The sequence below is a fragment of the Chamaea fasciata genome, unplaced genomic scaffold (assembly GCF_029207755.1).
Source record: "Chamaea fasciata isolate MVZ Bird 193981 ecotype frontalis unplaced genomic scaffold, bChaFas1.0.hap1 SCAF_1012, whole genome shotgun sequence".
Classification (NCBI taxonomy): Eukaryota; Metazoa; Chordata; class Aves; order Passeriformes; family Sylviidae; genus Chamaea; species Chamaea fasciata.
Genome location: NW_027095097.1, coordinates 13,569 through 35,185, shown reverse-complemented (window position 1 = coordinate 35,185; position 21,617 = coordinate 13,569). Strand labels below are relative to the sequence as shown.

Sequence of the window (21,617 nt, the reverse complement as noted above, 5' to 3'; positions counted from 1 at the left end):
AAAAAATCCCCAAAATTCTTCAAAATTCCCCAAAAACCACCAAAAAACCCTCCCAAAAATCTTCAAAATTCCCCAAAAACCACCAAAAAATCCCCCAAAATCCCCCCCAAAAATCCCCCCAAAAATCTTCAAAATTCCCCCAAAAAACACCAAAAAAATCCTCAAAATTTCTCAAAAATTCCCCAAAAAACTTCCAAAATTCCCCAAAAACCACCAAAAATTCCCCAAAAAACCACCAAAAAATCCCCCCAAATCCCCCCAAAAATCCCCCCAAAAATCTTCAAAATTCCCCAAAAACCAACAAAAAAAATCCCAAAAAACCTCCAAAATTCCCCAAAAACCACCCAAAAAAATCCCCCAAAAATCTTCAAAATTCCCCAAAATCCACCCAAAAAATCCCCAAAAACCTCCAAAATTCCCCAAAACCACCCAAAAAAATCGCCAAAAAATCCTCCCAAATTCTCCCAAAAAATCCCCCCAAAATCGTCAAAATTCCCAAAAAACCATCCAAAAAATCCCCGAAAACCCTCCAAAATTCCCCTGAAACCACCCAAAAAAAATCCCCTCAAAATCTTCAAAATTCCCCCAAAAACCACCAAAAAATCCCCCAAAATCTTCAAAATTCCCCAAAAACACCCAAAAAAATTGCCAAAAATTTCTCAAAAAATTCCCCCAAAATCCTCAAAATTTCCCAAAAAATTCCCCAAAAATCTTCAAAATTCCCCCAAAAACCACCAAAAAAATCCTCAAAATCTCCCCAAAAATCCCCCCAAACCGTCCAAAATCCCCCAACCGCCCCAAATTCCCCGCCGAGGCCGCGTGCCGAGGCCGCGGTTGCCGCCCCGCAGCACGGCCCGCAGCTGCTGGCCCACGCCTTCCGGCTGGCGCGCGCCGCCGCCAACGGCCGCCGCCACTTCCGCGCCCTCTTCCGCCTCCTGGCCCTGCTCGGCCTCGAGCTGGCCGCCGACGACGTCATCGTCGACCTGCTGCGCCTCGTCCTCGCCCTGCAGGTACCCAAGTCCCGGAATTCCCGGAATTCCCGGAATTCCCGGAAATTTGGGGATTTTGGGGGAATTTTTGGGATTTTTTGGGGGAATTTTTTGGATTTTTTTGGGGAGATTTTGGGGCTGTTTTGGTGGGGTTTTCCAATGATGACGTCACGGTCAACCTGGTGCGCCTCGTCCTCGCCCTGCAGGTACCAAATTCCCGGAATTCCTGGAATTCCCGGAATTCCCGGAAGTTTGGGGGATTTTTGGGGGGAATTTTTGGGATTTTTTGGGGGGAGATTTTGGGGCTGTTTTGGTGGGATTTTCCAACGATGACGTCACGGTCAACCTGGTGCGCCTCGTGCTTGGAGAGCAGGTGTGGAATTCCGGGAATTCCGGGAATTTGGGGGAATTTTTGGGAATTGGTTTTGATTACATGGGGAATTTTGGGGATATTTTGGGAATTTTTAGGGATGTTTTTGGGAATTTTTGGGGAGATTTTGGGGCTGTTTTTGTGGGATTTTCCAACGATGACGTCATTGTCGAGCTCGTGTGCCTCATGCTTGGACTGCAGGTACGGAATTCCCAGATTTTGGGGAATTTTGGGGAGTTTTGGGGGAATTTTGGGAATTTTGGGGAGATTTTTGGGAATTTTGGGGGAATTTTGGGGATTTTGGGGAGATTTTTGGGAATTTTGGGGGAGATTGTTTGGGAATTTTGGGGAGTTTTGGGGAGATTTTTGGGAAGTTTGGGGAGATTTTTGGGAATTTTGGGGAGTTTTGGGGGAATTTTGGGGAGATTTTTGGGAATTTTGGGGGGGATTGTTTGGGAATTTTGGGGAGTTTTTGGGGAATTTTGGGGAGATTTTGGGGAATTTTGGGGGGGATTGTTTGGGAATTTTGGGGAGTTTTGGGGGAATTTTGGGAATTTTGGGGAGATTTTTGGGAAGTTTGGGGGGGATTGTTTGGGAATTTTGGGGAGTTTTGGGGGAATTTTGGGAATTTTGGGGAGATTTTTGGGAATTTTGGGGCAGATTATTTGGGAATTTTGGGGAGTTTTTGGGGAATTTTGGGAATTTTGGGGAGATTTTTGGGAAGTTTGGGGGGGATTGTTGGGGAATTCTGGGGAGTTTTGGGGGATTTTTGGGAATTTTGGGGAGATTTTTGGGAAGTTTGGGGGGGATTGTTGGGGAATTTTGGGGAGTTTTGGGGAATTTTGGGAATTTTGGTCAGATTTTTGGGAAGTTTGGGAGGGATATTTTGGGAATTCTGGGGGTTTTCCAACGATGGCGTCGTCGGGAACCTGGTGCTCCGCGTGCTTGGATGACAGGTATGGAATTCCTGGAATTTTGGGAATTTTGGGGATTCTTTTGGCATTTTTGGTTTTGTTTTTTTTTTTTTTGCGTTTTGGGGGGAATTCTTTGGGAATTCTTTGGGATTTGGAGATTTTTCCAATAACGACGTCACGCTCAACCTCATGCTCGCACTGCAGGTCCAGAATTCCCGGAATTCCCAGAATTTTGGGAGTTTTTTTTTTTAGATTTTGGGGGGAAATTTGGGGATTTTTTTTCTGTTCGGGGAGAATTCTTTGGGATTTTTTTTGGAGTTTTTTGGGATTTGGGCTTTTCCGAGAGTGACGTCATCGTCGACCTCAGGTACGGAATCCCTGGACTTTGGGGGAATTTCTCGGGAATTCTTTGGGGGGAATTTCTCGGGAATTCTTTGGGGGGAATTTCTCGGGAATTCTTTGGGGGTTTTGGAGGGGGGATTTTTTTTTGTAATTTTGGGAATTCTTTGGGAATTGTGGGGAATTTTTTTGGGATTGAGGGATTTGGGTGAAAATTTCCTGATTTTTTTTTTCCCAATTTTTTTTCCCCCGTTTTTCTTCCCACCAATTCATCCACTTCCCCCCCCTCCCCCCCATTTAATTCCGTGGGTTTTTTTAATTCCTCGATTTTTTTTTCAGGACGAATCCCCGCAATCCCGGGCTGATTTTTCCACGGATTTTCCCCGGTTTTGTTTTCCAGGACGTGGCCCAGGGCCGGGAGGAGCCGCTGCCGGCGCAGAACCGCTGCGGGCTGCTGGCGCTGGGAGCCGCCCTCATGGCCCTGCTCGGGACCCTGCTCGGCGTGCCCGGACTGCTCCAGCACGTCCAGGAGGTCGGGAATTCCCGAAAATCCCCAAATTCCCAAAAATCCCGAAATCTGGGGGGGTTCTGGGAAGGATTTTTTGGGATTTTTTGGGATTTTTGGGGGATTGTTTTGGGTTTTTTTGGAGCTCGGGGTATCCCTGGATTGATCCAGCACGTCCGGGAGGTCGGGAATTCCCGAAAACCCCCAAATTCCGGAAAAATTCGGGAATTCTGGGCAAAAATCCTGAAATTTTGGGAGTTCCGGGAAGGATTTTTGGGGGATTTTTGGGGTTTTTTTGGAGCTCGGAGTGTCCCTGGACTCTGCTCAGCGTCCCTGGACTGATCCAGCACGTCCGGGGGGTCGGGAATTCCCGAAAATCCCCAAATTCCCAAAAATCCCGAAATCTGGGGGGGTTCTGGGAAGGATTTTTTGGGATTTTTTGGGATTTTTTGGGATTTTGGGGTTTTTTGGAGGTCGGGGTGTCCCTGGATTGATCCAGCACGTCCGGGGGGTCGGGAATTCCCGAAAATCCCAAAATTCCCAAAAATCCCGAAATCTGGGGGGGTTCTGGGAAGGATTTTTGGGATTTTTTGGGATTTTGGGGGATTTTTTTTGGATTTTTGGGGATTTTTGGGGTTTTTTGGAGCTCGGGGCGTCCCTGGACTGATCCAGCACGTCCGGGGGGTCGGGAATTCCCAAAAACCCCCAAAATTCCCAAAAATCCCCAAATTCTGGAAGCCTGGGAAGGTTTTATTGGGATTTTTGGGGGTTTTAAGGGGAGTTTTGGGGGGATTTGGGGTTTTTTGGGGGATTTGGGGTTTTTGGGGGGGAAATTTTGGGGTTTTTTATTTTTTTTTTAATTTTGGGGTTTTTTAGGATTTGGGGTTTTTTGGGATTTGGGTTTTGGGGGGAAAATTTTGGGGTTTTTTAATTTTGGGGGATTTTAGGATTTGAAGGTTTTTTGGGGATTTGGGGTTTTTTGGGATTTGGGTTTTTTTGGGTGGGAAATTTTTTTTTTTTTTAATTTTGGGGTTTTTAAGATTTGAAGGTTTTTTGGGATTTGGGGTTTTTTGGGGGAAAATTTTGGGGTTTTTTTTTAATTTTGGGGTTTTTTAGGATTTGAAGGTTTTTTGGGATTTGGGGTTTTTTGGGGGGAAAATTTTGGGTTTTCTTTTTAATTTTGGGGTCTTTTAGGATTTGAAGGTTTTTTTGGGATTTGGGGTTTTTTGGGGGGAAATTTTTTTTTTTTAATTTTGAGGCTTTTTAGGATTTGAAGGTTTTTTTGGGATTTGGGTTTTTTTGGGATTTGGGGTTTTTTGGGAGGAAAATTTGGGTTTTTTTTAATTTTGGGGCTTTTTAGGATTTAAAGGTTTTTTGGGATTTGGGGTTTTTTGGGGAATTTGTTGTTTCCTTTCTCAGATTTTTTTTTCCCTGGGATTTCCGGATTTTTTTGGGGGGGGAGATTTGGGATTTTTTGGGGATTAAAGATTTGGGGTTTTTTTTTTTCATTTTAGGGATTTTTTTTTTTCTCCAATTTGGGATTTTTTTCCATGAATTTCCTCTTTCTTTGAGTTTCAGGATTCGGGATTTTTTGGGGGATTTTTGGAGGGTTTTTTCAGCATTTGGATTTTTTTAGGATTTTAGGGAGGTTTTTTTTGGGGATTTGGGGTTTTTTGTCATTTCAGGGATTTTTTTTCCTCCAATTTGGGATTTTTTTCCATGAATTTCCTCTTTCTTTGAGTTTCGGGATTCGGGATTTTTTGGGGGATTTTTGGAGGGTTTTTTCAGCATTTGGATTTTTTTAGGATTTTAGGGAGGTTTTTTTGGGGGGATTTGGGGTTTTTTGTCATTTCAGGGATTTTTTTTCCTCCAATTTGGGATTTTTTTTCCTTTGGGATTTGCTCCTTTTTTGCCTTTTGGGATTTGGGGTTTTTTTTTAGGATTTTGGGTTTTTTTTGGAGGGATTTGGGGTTTTTTTGTCAATTGAGATTTTTTTTTTCTCCAATTTGGGACTTTTCCCCTTGGATTTGCAGATTTTTTTGGGGGATTTACATTTATTTGGCTTTTAGGATTTGGGGTGGTTTTCTGAGGGATTTTCAGGGGGTTTTTGGGGGGATTTGGATTTTTTTTGGATTTCTGGAGGCATTTTTTGGGAATTTTTTTAGGATTTTTCAGGGTTTGTTTGTTTTTTTTTTTAATTCAGGGATTTTTTTTTTAGGATTTTAGGGGCGGGGATGTTTTTGGGATTCTGGGAATATTTTTTTATGATTTTCGGGGGTTTTTTTTCGGGATTTGGACGATTTTAGGGCGGGGTGGGGGTTTTTTGGGGGGGGATTTGGGGTTTTTCCAGTTGCTCCTTTCCCACCTTTTCCCTGTTTTTTCTCCCCCCTCAGGTGATCCAGGCACGGCAGAAGGAGGCGCCGTTCCTGCTGCCCGAGGAGGCCTTTGGGGACAACCCCCGGTGAGAATTCCCGCATTTCCCAGCCCAGGAAATTCCCAAAAAAAAAAAAAAAAAAAATCCCCGGGAGTGGCCAAGGAAAGGTTGGAAAATCCCTGGATGGTGGGGTCGGAACGGGCTGGGATTGAAGCTCCCAAAAACCCGCCAGATTCCCAAAAAAAAGACCCTCAAGTCCGGAATAAAACCCTCCAAATCCTCCCCGCAGAGCCCAAATCCCAAAGGAAACGTCAAATCCCCCCCAAAAAAATCCACAAAAATCCTTTTAAAAAATCCCCCCCCCCCCCCCCCGCAAAATCCCGGAAAATTCCAAAAAAATTTCCAAAAAAAAATTCCAAAAAAAATCCAAAAAATGCCAGAATGTCCCCCAAAATTCCTAAAAAATCTCCCAAAAAATCCCCCAAAAATCCCGCAAAAAAAATCCCCCAAAAATCCAGAAAATTCCCCCAAAATCTAAAGAAGTTCCCCCCCAAAAAAATCCAGAAAATTCCCCCAAAAATCCCGCCAAAAAAATTTCCCCCAAAATTCCAGAAAATTCCCCCAAAATCTAAAAAAATTCCCCCGAAAAAAATCCAGAAAATTCCCCCCAAAAATCCCAAAAATTTCCCCCCAAAATCCAAAAAAAATCCGAAAAAAAATCCCCAAAATATCCTCAAAAATCCCCCCAGAAATCATGGAAAATTGATCAAAAATCCTTTAAAAATTCCAAAAAAAACCCTAAAAATTCCTCAATAATTCCCAAAAAAATTGAATCCGTCTGGGAATGTCCCAAAATTCCCTTTTTTTCCCGTGTTTTTGGCAGCGCTGTCTCCATCCCGGAGCCGCTGGCGGCGGAGCTGCTCTTCTCCCAGGGCCGCATCAGCGACGTCCTCGGGACAAATCCCCAAAAATCCCCCAAAAATCCCCCCAAAAATCCCGGAAAATTCCCAGAAAATTCCCCAAAAATCCCGAAATATTCCCAATTTTTCCCGGCAGCGCCGTCTCCGTCCCGGAGCCGCTGGCGGCGGAGCTGCTCTTCTCCCAGGGCCGCATCAGCGACGTCCGCGGGACAAATCCCCAAAAATCCCCAAAATCCCAGAAAATTCCCAGAAAATTCCCAGAAAATCCCCAAATATTCCCAATTTTTCCCGGCAGCGCCGTCTCGGTCCCGGAGCCGCTGGCGGTGGAGCTGCTCTTCTCCCAGGGCCAGATCAGCGACGTCCTCGGGACAAATCCCCCAAAATCCCCCAATAATCCCCCAAAAATCCCGGAAAATTCCCGGAAAATTCCCAAAAAATCCCGAAATATTCCCAATTTTTCCCGGCAGCGCCGTCTCGGTCCCGGAGCCGCTGGCGGCGGAGCTGCTCTTCTCCCAGGGCCGCATCAGCGACGCGCTGGGCGGCAGCGGTTACAGCGCCGAGCGCCTCAGCAGCCCCTACACCCCCCAGAGCGGCGGTGAGACCCCAGGGCCGGGAATGCCGGGAAATCCGGGAATCGCCGGCGCTTTCCGGGATTTTGGGGAATTTTTTGGGCGGAGTTTTGGGGGGTTGGTTCGGGAGGGGTTCGGGGGATTTGGGGATTTGGGGGTTTTTTTGCATTTCGGGGCCTTTTTGGGGGGGGGGTTGGGGGATTTCTTTGGAAATTTGGGGGAGTTCTTGGGGGTTTTGGGGGAAATTTGGGAATTTCTTTGGAAATTTGGGGGAGTTCTTGGGGGTTTTGGGGGAAATTTGGGAATTTCTTTGGAAATTTGGGGGGTTTCTTGGGGATTTTGGGGGGAAATTTGGGAATTTCTTTGGAAATTTGGGGGGTTTCTTGGGGATTTTGGGGGAAATTTGGGAATTTCTTTGGAAATTTGGGGGGTTTCTTGGGGATTTGGGGGGAAATTTGGGAATTTCTTTGGAAATTTGGGGGGTTTCTTGGGGATTTTGGGGGAAATTTGGGAATTTCTTTGGAAATTTGGAGGATTTTGGGGGGATTTTTGGGGTTTTTGGGGATTTTGGGGATTTTTTGGGAATTTCTTTGGAAATTTGGGGGTTTGGGGGAATTATTTGGGGAATTTCTTTGGAAATTTGGGGGATTTCTTGGGAATTTTGGGGGGAAATTTGGGGCCTTTCTTGGGGACTTTTTTTGGATTTTGGGAATTTCTTTGGAAATTCGGATTTCTTGGGGATTTTGGGGATTTTTGGGGAATTTCTTTGGAAAATCGGAGGATTTCTTGAGGATTTTTTGGGATTTGGGGGAGTTTTTTGGAATTTCTTTGGAAATTTGGGGTGTTTGGGGGGTTTTGTGGAATTATTTTGGGAATTTCTTTGGAAATTTGGGGGATTTTTTGGGATTTTGGGGATTTTTGGGGAATTTCTTTGGAAAATCGGAGGATTTCTTGAGGATTTTTTGGGATTTGGGGGAGTTTTTTGGAATTTCTTTGGAAATTTGGGGTGTTTGGGGGGTTTTGTGGAATTATTTTGGGAATTTCTTTGGAAATTTGGGGGATTTCTTGGGAATTTTGGGGGGAATTTGGGAATTTCTTTAGAAATTTGGGGGATTTTGGGAATTTCTTTGGAAATTTTTGGGGATTTTTGGGAATTTCTTTGGAAATTTGGGGGATTTTGGGAATTTCTTTGGAAATTTGGGGAATTTGGGGAATTTTGGGGATTTTGAGAATTTCTTTGGAAATTTGGGGGATTTGGGGAATTTTGGGAGGTTTTGGGGGATTTTTTGGAACCTTTTGGGATTTTGGGGGAATTGTTTGAGCCGATTCTCAGCCGGCCCTTCGAGCCACGGATCAGCGTGAGGAGAACACCGGGAATTCGGGGAAAATTTGGGAATTCTGTGGGATTGGGGGGGGGGGGGCGGGGGGATTTCAGGGATTTCTCCCGGATTTTTAGGAATTTCCCCCGGAATTTTGGGAATTCCTCCTGGATTTTTGGGAATCCTGGGCTGGATTTTTGGAATTTCTCCCGGATTTTTAGGAATTCCGCCTGGATTTTTCAGGAATTTTCCCAGGATTTTTGGAGAATTCGGAGCTGGAATTTTGGGAATTCCTCATGGATTTTTGGGAATTCCAGGCTGGATTTTTGGGAGTTTACCCTGGAATTTTGGGAATTCCTCCTGGAATTTTTGGGGATTTCTGGGCTGGAATTTTGGGAATTTCACCAGGATTTTTTTGGAATTTCTCCGGGATTTTTGGGAACTCCTCCTGGAGTTTTGGGAATTTCACCTGGATTTTTAGGAATTCCGCCTGGGTTTTCGGGAATTTTCGTGGAATTTTTTGGAATTGGGGGCTGGAATTTTTTGGGAATTCCTCCCAGACTTTTGAGGGTTTCCTCTGGATTTTTGGGAATTCCTCCTGGGATTTTGGGAATTTCACCTTAGATTTTTTTGGAATTTCCCCCAGATTTTTAGGAATTCTGCCTGGATTTTTCAGGAATTTTCCCAGGATTTTCGGAGAATTCGGAGCTGGAATTTTGGGAATTCCTCCTGGGATTTTTGGGAATTTCTGGGCTGGAATTTTGGGAATTCCTTCTGCATTTTTAGGAACTTCTGCCTGGAACTTTGGGAATTTCACCAGGATTTTTTGGGAATTTCTCCTGGATTTTTGGGAATTCCTTCTGGATTTTTGGGATTTTCTCCCGGATTTTTAGGAACTTCTGCCTGGAATTTTTAGGGAATTGCCAGGCTGCAATTTTGGGAATTCCTCCCGGAATTTTGGGAATTTGTCCTGGAAGTTTTAGGATTTCCTCCCGGAATTTTGGGAATTTCCCCCGGTCTTTAGGAATTCCGCCTGGGGTTTTGGGAACTCCTCTCGGAACTTTGGGAATCCCGCCGGGATTTTTAGGAATTCCGCCTGGGGTTTTTGGGAATTTCCCCGGGATTTTTTTGGAATTCCCGGGCTGGGATTTCGGGAGTTCCTCCCGGAATTTCGGGAATCGCTGATCCCGGTGTTCACCGTGCAGACGAGGAGCGTCTGTCGAAGCGGAAATCCATCGGGGAAACCATCTCCCTGCAGGTGGAGGTCGAGTCACGGAACAGCCCCGAGAGGGAACAGGTCCCGGAAAGTTGGGGAATTTTGGGGGGGGGTTGGGATTTTTTGGGAATTCTTTTGGATTTTGGGAGGATTTGGGAGATTTTTTGGGATTTTGAGGGGTTTTTGTCGGGATTTGGGGGGATTTTTCTTAAATTCTTTGGGATTTTGGGGGGTTTTTGGGGGGAATTCTCTGGGATTTGGGGGATTTTTGGGGAATTCTTTGGGATTTTGGGGAGGATTTGGGGGATTTTTTGGGAATTCTTTGGGATTTTGGGAGGATTTGGGGGATTTTCTGGGATTTTGAGGGGTTTTTGTCGGGATTTGGGGGGATTTTTCTTAAATTCTTTGGGATTTTGGGGGTTTTTGGGGGGGAATTCTCTGGATTTGGGGGATTTTTTGGGAATTCTTTGGGATTTTGGGGAGGATTTGGGGGATTTTTTGGGAATTCTTTGGGATTTTGGGAGGATTTGGGGGATTTTTTGGGATTTTGAGGGGTTTTTGTCAGGATTTGGGGGGATTTTTCTTAAATTCTTTGGGATTTTGGGGGTTTTTTGGGAGGGAATTCTCTGGGATTTGGGGGATTTTCTGGGAATTCTTTGGGATTTTGGGGAGGATTTGGGGAATTCTTTGGGATTTGGGGGGATTGGGGAGTTTTTTCAGGAATTTCGGGATTTTTGGGGGGAAATTTTTTGGGATTTAAAAAAATTTTTCAGGATTTGGGGGGAGTTTTTTGGAATTCTTTTGGATTTGGGGGTTTTTGGGAATTCTTTGGGATCTGGGAGGGGATTTGGGGGGTTTTTTGGGATTTCTTTTGGATTTGGGGATTTTTTGGGAATTCTTTGGGATCTGCGAGGGGATTTGGGGGATTTTATGGGAATTCTTCTGGATTTGGGGATTTTTTTGGGAATTCTTTTGGATTTGGGGATTTTTTGGGAATTCTTTGGGATCTGAGAGGGGATTTGGGGGACTTTTTGGGAATTCTTTAGGATTTTGGGATTTTTTTGGAAATTCTTTTGGATTTGGGGGATTTTTTGGGAATTCTTTGGGATTTGGGGATTTTTTGGGAATTCTTTTGGATTTGGGGGATTTTTTGGGAATTCTTTGGGATTTGGGGATTTTTTGGGAATTCTTTTGGATTTGGGGGATTTTTTGGGAATTCTTTGGGATTTGGGGATTTTTTTGGGAATTCTTTTGTATTTGGGGATTTTTTGGGAATTCTTTGGGATCTGGGAGGGGATTTGGGGGGTTTTTTGGGAATTCTTTTGCATTTGGGGATTTCTTGGGAATTCTTTGGGATCTGGGGATTTTTTGGGAATTCTTTGGGATCTGGGAGGGGATTTGGGGGACTTTTTGGGAATTCTTTAGGATTTTGGGATTTTTTTGGAAATTCTTTGGATTTGGGGGATTTTTTTGGGAATTCTTTGGATTTGGGGATTTTTTTGGGAATTCTTTTGGATTTGGGGATTTTTTGGGAATTCTTTGGGATCTGGGAGGGGATTTGGGGGATTTTTTGGGAATTCTTTGGGATTTGGGGATTTTTTGGGAATTCTTTGGGATTTGGGGCTTTTTTCATTTTAATTCTTTGGGATTTCGGGGTTTTTTTTTTAAAATTCTTCAGGATTTGGGGATCTTCGGAATTTGTTGGGATTTGGGTTTTTTAAATTTTGATCCTTCGGGATTTGGGGGATTTTCTTGGAATTCTTCGGGATCGGAGTTTTTGGGGGGAGTTCATTTTTTTTTTTTTTAATTATTTTTCGGAATTCTTTGGGATTTCAGGGCTTTTTTTGGGAATTTTTTGAGGGTTTTTTTTTCCAGCATTTTTTGGGATTTTGGAGTTTTCTCAGGATTCTTTGGGATTTAGGGGGAAGTTTTTTGGAATCCTTGGAGACTTTGGAAGGGATTTTTTCCGGTTTTTGGGGATTTTCTGGGATTTTGGGGGGGGGGGTGGCAATTCTTTGGGATTTTTTGGGCAGTTTTTTGGGAATTCTTCGGGATTCGGGGGGAGTTTTGGCCAGTTCTCTGGGATTTGAGGGTTTTATTTGGGAATTCTTTGGGATTTGGGAGATTTGTTTGGAATTTGTGGGAATTCTGGGGGAGTTTCGAGGAGTTCTCTGGGATTTGGGGGGTTGTTTGGGGGATTTTTGTGGATTTTTTGGGAATTCTTTGGGATTTTGAGGGGTTTTGGGAGTTCTTTCAGAATTTGGGGTTGGGGGGGAAAATTCTTTGGGATTTCTTGGGAATTTTGGGGTTTTTTGGGAAATTTTTTAGGATTTTTTTCCCCGGAATTCTCTAGGATTTCGGGGCTTTCCTTCAGAATTTTGGGGAATTTTTTGGGGTGTTTTTTTTTTGGGAATTCCATGAGCCTGAAGAATTCCCACCCCGGAATTCCCAATTTTCTTTCAATTTCAATTCCCTTTGGTTTTAGGCAATCCTTTGGAATCTTTCCAGCTGGGAAAAAAAAAAAAAATTCCCGTTTTCAAAGGGACAAAAAAATCCCGAATTTTTAAGGAGAAACGACAAAACCCGAGCTCGGGGGCGGCGGCGGCTGCGGAATTCCCGAGCGGAATTCCGGATTTTTTTCTCCCGGAATTCCATCCCGGTTTTTCCTCTTTTCAGAGAGCCCCGGCTGAGGAGATCACCTACGAGACGCTGAAAAAAGCCATCGGTGAGGAAATCCGGGAAGAATTCCCGGGAATTCCTTTCATTCAATGACCCAGGAATTCCGGCAATTCGGGGAATTCTGGGAACGGGGGAGATTTGGGGAATTTCCCCAGGAATTTTTAGGAATTCCCCGTGGATTTTTTAGGGCTTTCCCTGAATTTTTGGGAATTTCGCCTGGAATTTGGGGGGCATTTCCCGTGGATTTTTTTGGGGGGAATTTCGTCGGGAACTTGGGGAATTTCCACTGGATTTTTCGGAATTCTGGGAATAAGGGAAGCTTGGGAATACTCCAGGAGATCCCAGCTTGGGAATTCCCAGGGATTTGATCGGAATTCCAGGAATTTTGGGCGCTAGGAACAGGGAAGGGGGCGGTTTCTTTCAGTCAGTGATCCAGGAATTCCAGGAATTTGGGGAATTCTGGGAACGGGGGAAATTCTGGGAATTCCTCCTGGATTTTTGGGAGTTTCCCCTGGATTTTTAGGAATTTTGCCTGAAATTTTGGGAGTTTCATCTGGAATTTCCCCTGGGATTTTTGGCAATGGCCCCAGAATTTTTTGGGAATGCTGCCTGGATTTTTGGGAATTTGGCCCGGCATTTTAGGAATTTCCCCCTGGAATTTTTGGGACTTTCCCGGGGATTTTTTTTTTTTTTTTTGGAATTTCCCCCTGGTTTTTAGGAATTCTGGGAATGGGGGGAGCTTGGGAATATTCCCAGCCTGGGAATTCCCAGGGATTTTGATCCCAAATTCTTGGAATTCCTGGCACTGGGAGGTGGGAACGGAGCAGGTTTTTTTTCCCCCTGCCAGAATTCCTTGAATTCTCTGGGCTGGGAATCTTCTCCCTGGAATTCCGGGAATTTTCCTGCAATTCCGTGCTGGTTTTCCCAGCGCACAGTGTGGCGGTGGAGGAGCAGGAGCTCCTGGAATTCCCGGGTTTTTCCCCGTGGAATTCCAGGATTTTTCCCAGTGGAATTCCCAGAATTTTGCCTTGTGGAATTCCCGGGACTTTTCCCTGTGGAATCCTGGGATTTTCCCAGTGGAATTCCTGGGACTTTTCCCTGTGAATTCCCAGAATTTTTCCCTGTGGAATTCCCAGAATTTTGCCCGTGGAATTCTCGGGATTTTTCCCTGTGAAATTTCTGGGATTTTTCCCGTGGAATTCCTGGATTTGGGGGATTTTTCCCTGTGGAATTCCCAGATTTTTTCCCTGTGGAATTCCCAGAATTTTGCCTGTAGAATTCTCGGGATTTTTCCCTGTGAAATTTCCGGGATTTTCCCGTGGAATTCCTGGATTTTGGGGGATTTTCCCCTGTGGAATTCCGGGAAATTTTCCCTGCTCCGTGTTTTTTTTCCCTGAAGCGAACAGCGTGGCGGTGCAGGAGCCGCAGCTCCTGGAATTCCTGGAATTCCGGGCGCTGAGAGCTGGGAGTGGGGAGGGATTTTTTTTTTTTTTTTTTTTTTTTCCTCACCCCGGAATTCCCGGAATTCCCGGGGTTTTTTTTGTTCGTCCCGGCGGGATTGGAATTGGCTGCGTTTTGGCGGCAGTGGACAGCGTGGCGGTGGAGGAGCAGGAGCGCGAGCGGCGCCGTCAGGTGGTGCAGAAGTTCCAGAAGGCGCCCTTCGAGGAGATCGCCGCACACTGCGGGGCGCGGGTGAGAAACGCCGGGGGGGAAAAAAACCAAAAAAAAAAACCCAAAAAAAAACCCCAAAACCCGGGAATTCCGGGAATTCCGCGGGGCTTGGGGGAAGCGCCACAAAAAAAACAACAAAAAAAAACCACCCAAAAAAGTCCCCAAAAGCCCTGAAAATCCCCCGAAGAATTCCCGAGAGCCCAAAGAGAAAAGTCTCAAAAATCAACCAAAAAAGAAATAAAAAGCTCCAAAATGCCCCAAAAAGAAAAAAAAAAAAAACAAAATGGCTCGAAAAAGGCCCAAAATCGCAAGTCCCAAAAGCCCCCGAGATGCCCCAAAAAGGCTTCAAAAAACCCCAAAAAAACAGGGGGAAAAAAGTCCCAAAAAGGCCCAAAAAGCCCCAAAAGCCCCAAAAGCCCAAAGCCCCAAAATGCCCCAAAAAGAAAAAGAAAAAAGCCTCAAATGCCCCAAAAATGGCTTCAAAAAACCCCAAAAAGAAAGGAAAAAAAAGCCCCCAAAAGGCCCAAAATCCCTGAATGCCCAAAGCCCCAAAATGCCCCAAGAAGAAAAAGAAAAAAGCCCCAAAATGCCCCAAAAAGACAAAAAAAAAAGCCCCAAAATGCCCCAAAAAAGACAAAAAAAAAAGCCCCAAAATGCCCCAAAAAAGCGCTTCAAAAAACCCCAAAAAGAAAGGGGAAAAAAAGCCCCAAAACAAAGGGGAAAAAAAAAGCCCCAAAATGCCCCAAAAAGCCCCAAAATCCCCAAATGCCCAAAGCCCCGAAATGCCCCAAGAAAGGCTCCAAAAAACCCCAAAAAGAAGAAAAAAAGCCCCAAAATCGCAAGTCCCAAAAGCCCCCGAGATGCCCCAAAAAGGCTTCAAAAAACCCCCAAAAAACAGGGGGAAAAAAAGTCCCAAAAAGGCCCAAAAAGCCCCAAAAGCCCCAAAAGCCCAAAGCCCCAAAATGCCCCAAAAAGAAAAAGAAAAAAAGCCCCAAAATGCCCCAAAAAGAAAAAGAAAAAAAGCCCCAAAAAGGGCTTCAAAAAGCCCCAAAAAGAAGAAGAAAAAAAGCCCCAAAATGCCCCAAAAAGTCCCAAAATGTCCCCAAAAGGCCCCAAAATGTCCCAAAAAGCCCCAAAATGTCCCAAAATGTTCCCCAAAAGTCCCAAAAAAGCCCCGAAAAGCCCCAAAATGTCCCAAAATGTCCCAAAAAAGTCCCAAAAAGCCCCAAAATGTCCCAAAAATGACCCAAAAAGCCCCAAAATGTCCCCAAAATGACCCAAAAGCCCCAAAATGTCCCAAAACGCCCCAAAATGTCCCAAAAAGCCCCAAAATGTCCCCAAAAAGTCCCAAAAAAGCCCCAAAAAAGTCCCAAAAAAGCCCCAAAATGTCCCCAAAATGACCCAAAAAGTCCCAAAAAGCCCCCAAAAGTCCCAAAAAAGCCCCAAAAGCCCCAAAAATTCCCAAAAAGCCCCAAAATGTCCCCAAAAGGCCCCAAATGTCCCAAAAAGCCCCAAAATGTCCCAAAAAAGCCCCAAAAAGCCCCAAAATGTGCCCAAAAATTCCCCAAAAGCCCCAAAATGTCCCATAAAGGCCCCAAATGTCCCAAAATGTCCCCAAAAAGGCCCCCAAAAGTCCCAAAAAGCCCCAAAATGTTCCCAAAAAATTCCCCGAAAACCCCCAAACCTCAAGAGCCGAAAAGCCCCAAAAAAATTCCCCGAAAAAGCCCAAAAAATTCCCAAAATTCCCGAGAGCCCAAAGCCCCGGAAGGCCCCAAAAGGCAAAAAGAAAAAAGTGCCGGAAAAGCCCCGAGACGCCCGAATTCCCAAAATCCCGGGAATTCCGCCGCGCCGGGCGGAAACACCGGAAAAAACACCCCCAAGCCTCAAGAGATCCGGAGGAAATTTGGGAGAAGAGTCGGAATTCTTGGAGAAAGGGGCGGAATGTTGGGGCCATCCGGGATGAGAATTCCCGGTTTTCCCCGGGATGAGAATTCCCGGTTTTCCCTGGGATGAGAATTCCCGGCTTTTCCCTGGGATGAGAATTCCTGGTTTTCCCCGGGATGAGAATTCCCAGTTTTCCCCGCGATGAGAATTCCCGTTTTCCCTGGGAATGAGAATTCCCATTTTTCCCCCTGGGATGAGAATTCCCGGTTTTTCCCCGGGATGAGAATTCCCGGTTTTCCCCCCGGATGAGCATTCCCGGTTTCCCCGGGATGAGAATTCCCAGTTTTCCCCCGGGATGAGAATTCCCGGCTTTTCCTGAGATGAGAATTCCCGGTTTTCCCCTGCGATGAGAATTCCCAGTTTTCTCCCGGGATGAGAATTCCCGTTTTCCCTGGGAATGAGAATTCCCATTTTTCCCCCTGGGATGAGAATTCTCGGTTTTTCCCCGGGATGAGAATTCCCGGTTTTCCCCCGGGATGAGCATTCCCGGTTTCCCTGGGATGAGAATTCCCGGTTTTTCCCTGGGATGAGAATTCCCAGTTTTTCCCTGGGATGAGAATTCCCGGTTTTTCCCCGGGATGAGCATTCCCGGTTTTCCCCCGGGATGAGCATTCCCGGTTTTCCCTGGGATGAGCATTCCCGGTTTTCCCCCGGGATGAGCATTCCCGGTTTTCCCTGGGATGAGCATTCCCGGTTTTCCCCCGGGATGAGCATTCCCGGTTTTCCCTGGGATGAGCATTCCCGGTTTTTCCCTGGGATGAGAATTCCCAGTTTTCCCCCGGGATGAGCATTCCCGGTTTTCCCCCGGGATGAGAATTCCCAGTTTTTCCCTGGGATGAGCATTCCCGGTTTTCCCCCGGGATGAGAATTCCCGGTTTTCCCTGGGATGAGAATTCCCAGTTTTCTCCCGGGATGAGAATTCCCGTTTTCCCTGGGAATGAGAATTCCCATTTTTCCCCCTGGGATGAGAATTCTCGGTTTTTCCCCGGGATGAGAATTCCCGGTTTTCCCCCGGGATGAGCATTCCCGGTTTCCCTGGGATGAGAATTCCCGGTTTTTCCCTGGGATGAGAATTCCCAGTTTTTCCCTGGGATGAGAATTCCCGGTTTTTCCCCGGGATGAGCATTCCCGGTTTTCCCTGGGATGAGCATTCCCGGTTTTCCCCCGGGATGAGAATTCCCGGTTTTCCCCCGGGATGAGCATTCCCGGTTTCCCTGGGATGAGAATTCCCGGTTTTCCCCCTGGGATGAGAATTCCCGGTTTTCCCCCGGGATGAGCATTCCCGGTTTTCCCCCCAGGCGTCGCTGCTGCAGAGCAAACTGAACCAGATCTTCGAGATCACCATCCGGTGAGACACACACGGCAATGGCAGCGGGAACGGCAGCGGGAATTCGGGAATGACAACGGGAATGACAGCGGGAATTTGGGAATTCGGGAATTCGGGAATGACAACGGGAATTCGGGAATTCGGGATCGGGAATTCGGGATCGGGAATTCGGGAATGACAACAGGAATGACAACGGGAATTTGGGAATTCGGGATCGGGAATTCGGGAATGACAACGGGAATTTGGGAATTTGGGATCGGGAATTCGGGAATTTGGGATCAGGAATCTGGGAATGACAACGGGAATTCGGGAATTTGGGATCGGGAATTCAGGAATGACAACGGGAATTTGGGAATGGGAATCTGGGAATGACAACGGGAATGACAGCGGGAATGACAGCGGGAATTCGGGAATGACAACGGGAATTTGGGAATTCGGGATCGGGAATCTAGGAATGACAACGGGAATTTGGGATCGGGAATCTGGGAATGACAACGGGAATGACAACGGGAATTTGGGAATTCGGGATCGGGAATTTGGGAATTTGGGATCGGGAATTCGGGAATGACAACGGGAATTTGGGAATGACAATGGGAATTCGGGAATGACAACGGGAATTTGGGAATGACAACGGGAATTTGGGAATTTGGGATTGGGAATTCGGGAATGACAACGGGAATGACAACGGGAATTCGGGAATTTGGGATCGGGAATTTGGGAATTTGGGATCGGGAATCTGGGAATGACAACGGGAATTCGGGAATGGGAACTTGGGAATGGGAACAGGATTGGGGATGGGAATTATTTGGGAATTTGGGAATTTGGGAATTGTGGCTGGGATTTGGGAATGGCAACAGGAGTTTGGGAATTTAAGAATTCGGGAATTTGGGAATGACAACGGGAATTTGGGAATGACAATGGGAATGACAACGGGAATGACAATGGGAATTCGGGAATTTGGGATCGGGAATTTGGGAATGGGAACGGGAATTTGGGAATTTGGGATCGGGAATCTGGGAATGACAACGGGAATTTGGGAATGGGAACAGGATTGGGGATGGGAATTTGGGAATTTGGGAATTGTGGCTGGGATTTGGGAATGGCAACAGGAATTTGGGAATTCGGGATCGGGAATTCGGGAATGGCGACAGGAATTTGGGAATTCGGGAACTCAGGAACTCAGGAATTCGGGAATTCGGGATTGGGAATTCTGCAGTTCAGGAATTCGGGAATGGGAATGTGGGGATTGGGGATTGGGATTGACAGCGGGAATTCGGCATCAGCCGTGGCAGCGGGAATCCAGGAATTCGGGAACGGCGACAGGAATTCGGGAAGGTGGGAATTCAGGAATGACCACGGGAATTTGGGAAGAACAAGTGGGAATTCCGGATGGGGAATGACGCCAGGAATTCGGGAAGGGAGGCTGGGATTTGGGGATTTGGGCTCAGGAATCTGGGAATTCGGGAATTCGGGAATGGCACCGGGGAATTCGGGATCCGGGACAGGAATTGGGGGAGTTTGGGGATTTGGGAATGAGCCCAGGTTTGGGACTGGGCATTTGGGAACGACAACGGAAAATTGGCAACGGCACCAGGAATTCGGGAGTTTGGGAATTCGGGAATTCGGGAATTCGGGATCTTTGGGCCGGGATCGGGAGCAGCTTCCGGGTGGGGGTGGGGCGCTGGGAGCCTCCGGAATTCCCTTCTCCCTCCCCCTTCGCCCACCCTGAATTCCCATTTTGTTTTTCCCATTCCCAAATTCCCGTTATTCCCATTTCCCAAATCCCCGTTTCCTTCTCACTTTTCCCACCCCAACTTCCCATTTTTTTTCACCCCAAATCCCCATTTTCCCCCATTCCCAAATCCCGCCTTTCCCATCCCAAATTCCCATTTTCCCACTTTTCCCCTTCCCCAATCCCCTTCTCCCGGCTTCCTCCTGTTTTTCCCAATTTCCCTTTTTCCCATTCCCGAATTCCCGTTTTCCCCGCTCCCGAATTCCCATTTTTCCCACTCCCGAATTCCCGTTTTTCCCCCATTTTCCCATTCCCAAATCTCCAAACTTCCCATTTCCCCACTCCCAAATCCCGTTCCCAACTTTTGTCCCATTTTTCCTATTCCCAAATTCCCACTTTTCCCATCCCAATTTCCCATTTTCCCCATTTTTCCTCATTCCCAAATCCCCTTTTCCCAACTTTTGTCCCATTTCCCCCATTCCCAAATCCCCAAATTCCAATTTTTCCACCCAATTTTCCCATTCCCAAGTCCCCATTTTCCCCCTTTCCCCCATCCCCCATTCCCATTTTCCCCATCCCCCATTCCCACATTCCCGTTCCCCCTTTTCCCGGCCGAGGCGCTCCAGCCGCCGTCATTCCCATTTTCCCGGCCGCCGTCATTCCCGGTTTTTCCCAGCCGCCGTCATTCCCGGTTTTTCCCGGCCGCCGTCATTCCCATTTTTCTGGCCGCCGTCATTCCCATTTTTCCGGCCGCCGTCATTCCCGGTTTTTCCCGGCCGCCGTCATTCCCGGTTTTTCCAGCCGCCGTCATTCCCATTTTTCCAGCCGCCGTCATTCCCGGTTTTTCCCGGCCGCCGTCATTCCCGTTTTCCCGGCCGCCGTCATTCCCGTTTTCCCAGCCGCCGTCATTCCCGGTTTTCCCGGCCGCCGTCATTCCCGTTTTCCCGGCCGCCGTCATTCCCGGTTTTCCGGCCGCCGTCATTCCCGGTTTTCCAGTCGCCGTCATTCCCGTTTTTTCCCGGCCACCGTCATTCCCGGTTTTCCGGCCGCCGTCATTCCCGGTTTTTCCAGCCGCCGTCATTCCCGGTTTCCCAGCCGCCGTCATTCCCGGTTTTTCCAGCCGCCGTCATTCCCAGTTTCCCAGCCGCCGTCATTCCCGTTTTCCCGGCCGCCGTCATTCCCGGTTTTTCCCAGCCGCCGTCATTCCCGGTTTTTCCAGCCGCCGTCATTCCCGGTTTTCCGGCCGCCGTCATTCCCGGTTTTCCGGCCACCGTCATTCCTGGTTTTTCCCAGCCGCCGTCATTCCCATTTTTCCCGGCCGCCGTCATTCCCGTTTTCCCAGCCGCCGTCATTCCCGGTTTCCCGGCCGCCGTCATTCCCGGTTTTCCGGCCGCCGTCATTCCCGGTTTTTCCCGGCCGCCGTCATTCCCGGTTTTCCGGCCGCCGTCATTCCCGGTTTTTCCCGGCAGGCCTCCGCCGAGTCCCTCGGGCGCCGTGCCGGGCCCCCAGCCGCCGCATTCCCAGGTTTCCCCCGACGCTCCGACGCCCCAGAATTCCCAGATCGCCCAGACCTCCGTCCCCGTCTACGAGATGAAATTCCCGGATCTCTGCGTCTACTGAAGCCCCTCGGAATTCCCGAAAATCCCCCCAAAATTCCTTCGGAATTCCCAAAATAAACCCCAACGCTGCCGTCGATCCCGCCCTTTTTCTCTTTTGTTTGGTTTTTCCTGGGAATTGTTTTGGGAATTTTTTTGGGGTTTTTTTTTTTTTGAGAGGAGAAACTCCAGGAATTCCCGACAAAAACCTCCCCCCAAAATTCCCGGATTTTCACTGGAATTCTGAAGGTTTGGAGGCGAAAACTTCCGGAGGAACGATCTCGGCGGCGACTGAATTCCCAAAAAACTCCCCAAAATTCCGGAGGAATTCTCAAGCTTCCCTCAGAATTCCCAAAATTCCCAACGCTGTCGTCGTTCCCGCTTTCTCGTTTGGTTTTTCCTGGGAATTTTCGGGAGTTTTTTTGGGATGAGGGAGAAGAGAAACTCCAGGAATGGAAATTGTCCCGGGATAACGGGAATTCCCAAAAAAACTCCTCCAAAATTCCCGGATTTTCACTGGAATTCTGAAGGTTTGGAGGCGAAAAATTCCGGATGAACGATCCCAAAAATTCTGGAAGAATGATCCCCAAATTCCCAGATTTTCCCGGAAATTCGGAAGGTTTGCTCCCAAAATTCCCGGATTTTTCCCGGGAATTCTGGAATTCTGACCCCAAAAACCCCCAAAGCTCAAACGTTCATCCCAAAATTCCCAGATTTTTTTTATTTCCCTGGATTTGGGAATTTTTTGATCCCGAATCCAACAGGAATTACCTGGGAAATTCTGGGAAAGGGCGGAAATTCCCGATAAAAAAACCCCCCAAATTCCCGGATTTTCCCTGGAATTCTGAATGTTTTATCCCCAAATTCCCGGATTTTCCCTGGAATTCTGAATGTTTTATCCCCAAATTCCCGGATTTTCCCTGGAATTCTGAATGTTTTATCCCCGAATTCCCGGATTTTCCCTGGAATTCTGAATGTTTTATCCCCAAATTCCCGGATCTTTCCCGGATTTGGGAATTTTTCTCCCCAAATCCCAAAGGTCAATCCCAAAAATTCCCAGATTTCTCCAGGAATTCCGGAATAAATTCCCAGATTTGGGAATTTGTGATCCAGGACACTTGGAATGGGAATTTTTTTTTTTTGGAAAAGTCAAA

General features: G+C 46.9%; 1 protein-coding gene across 1 annotated transcript; it reads left to right on the top strand.

The window, feature by feature from the left end:
* Nucleotides 1–545: 545 nt before the first annotated feature.
* Nucleotides 546–20,563, top strand: LOC136306127 (protein EFR3 homolog B-like). The gene is made up of 10 exons (XM_066209466.1): nucleotides 546–680; nucleotides 733–1,010; nucleotides 3,013–3,144; nucleotides 5,511–5,578; nucleotides 6,879–7,006; nucleotides 9,505–9,596; nucleotides 12,192–12,240; nucleotides 13,780–13,886; nucleotides 17,108–17,157; nucleotides 20,338–20,563. The coding sequence occupies exons 3-10, from the start codon at nucleotides 3,088–3,090 to the stop codon at nucleotides 20,486–20,488; spliced, it is 702 nt and encodes a 233-aa protein (XP_066065563.1). The 5' UTR covers nucleotides 546–680; nucleotides 733–1,010; nucleotides 3,013–3,087; the 3' UTR covers nucleotides 20,489–20,563.
* Nucleotides 20,564–21,617: the final 1,054 nt, after the last annotated feature.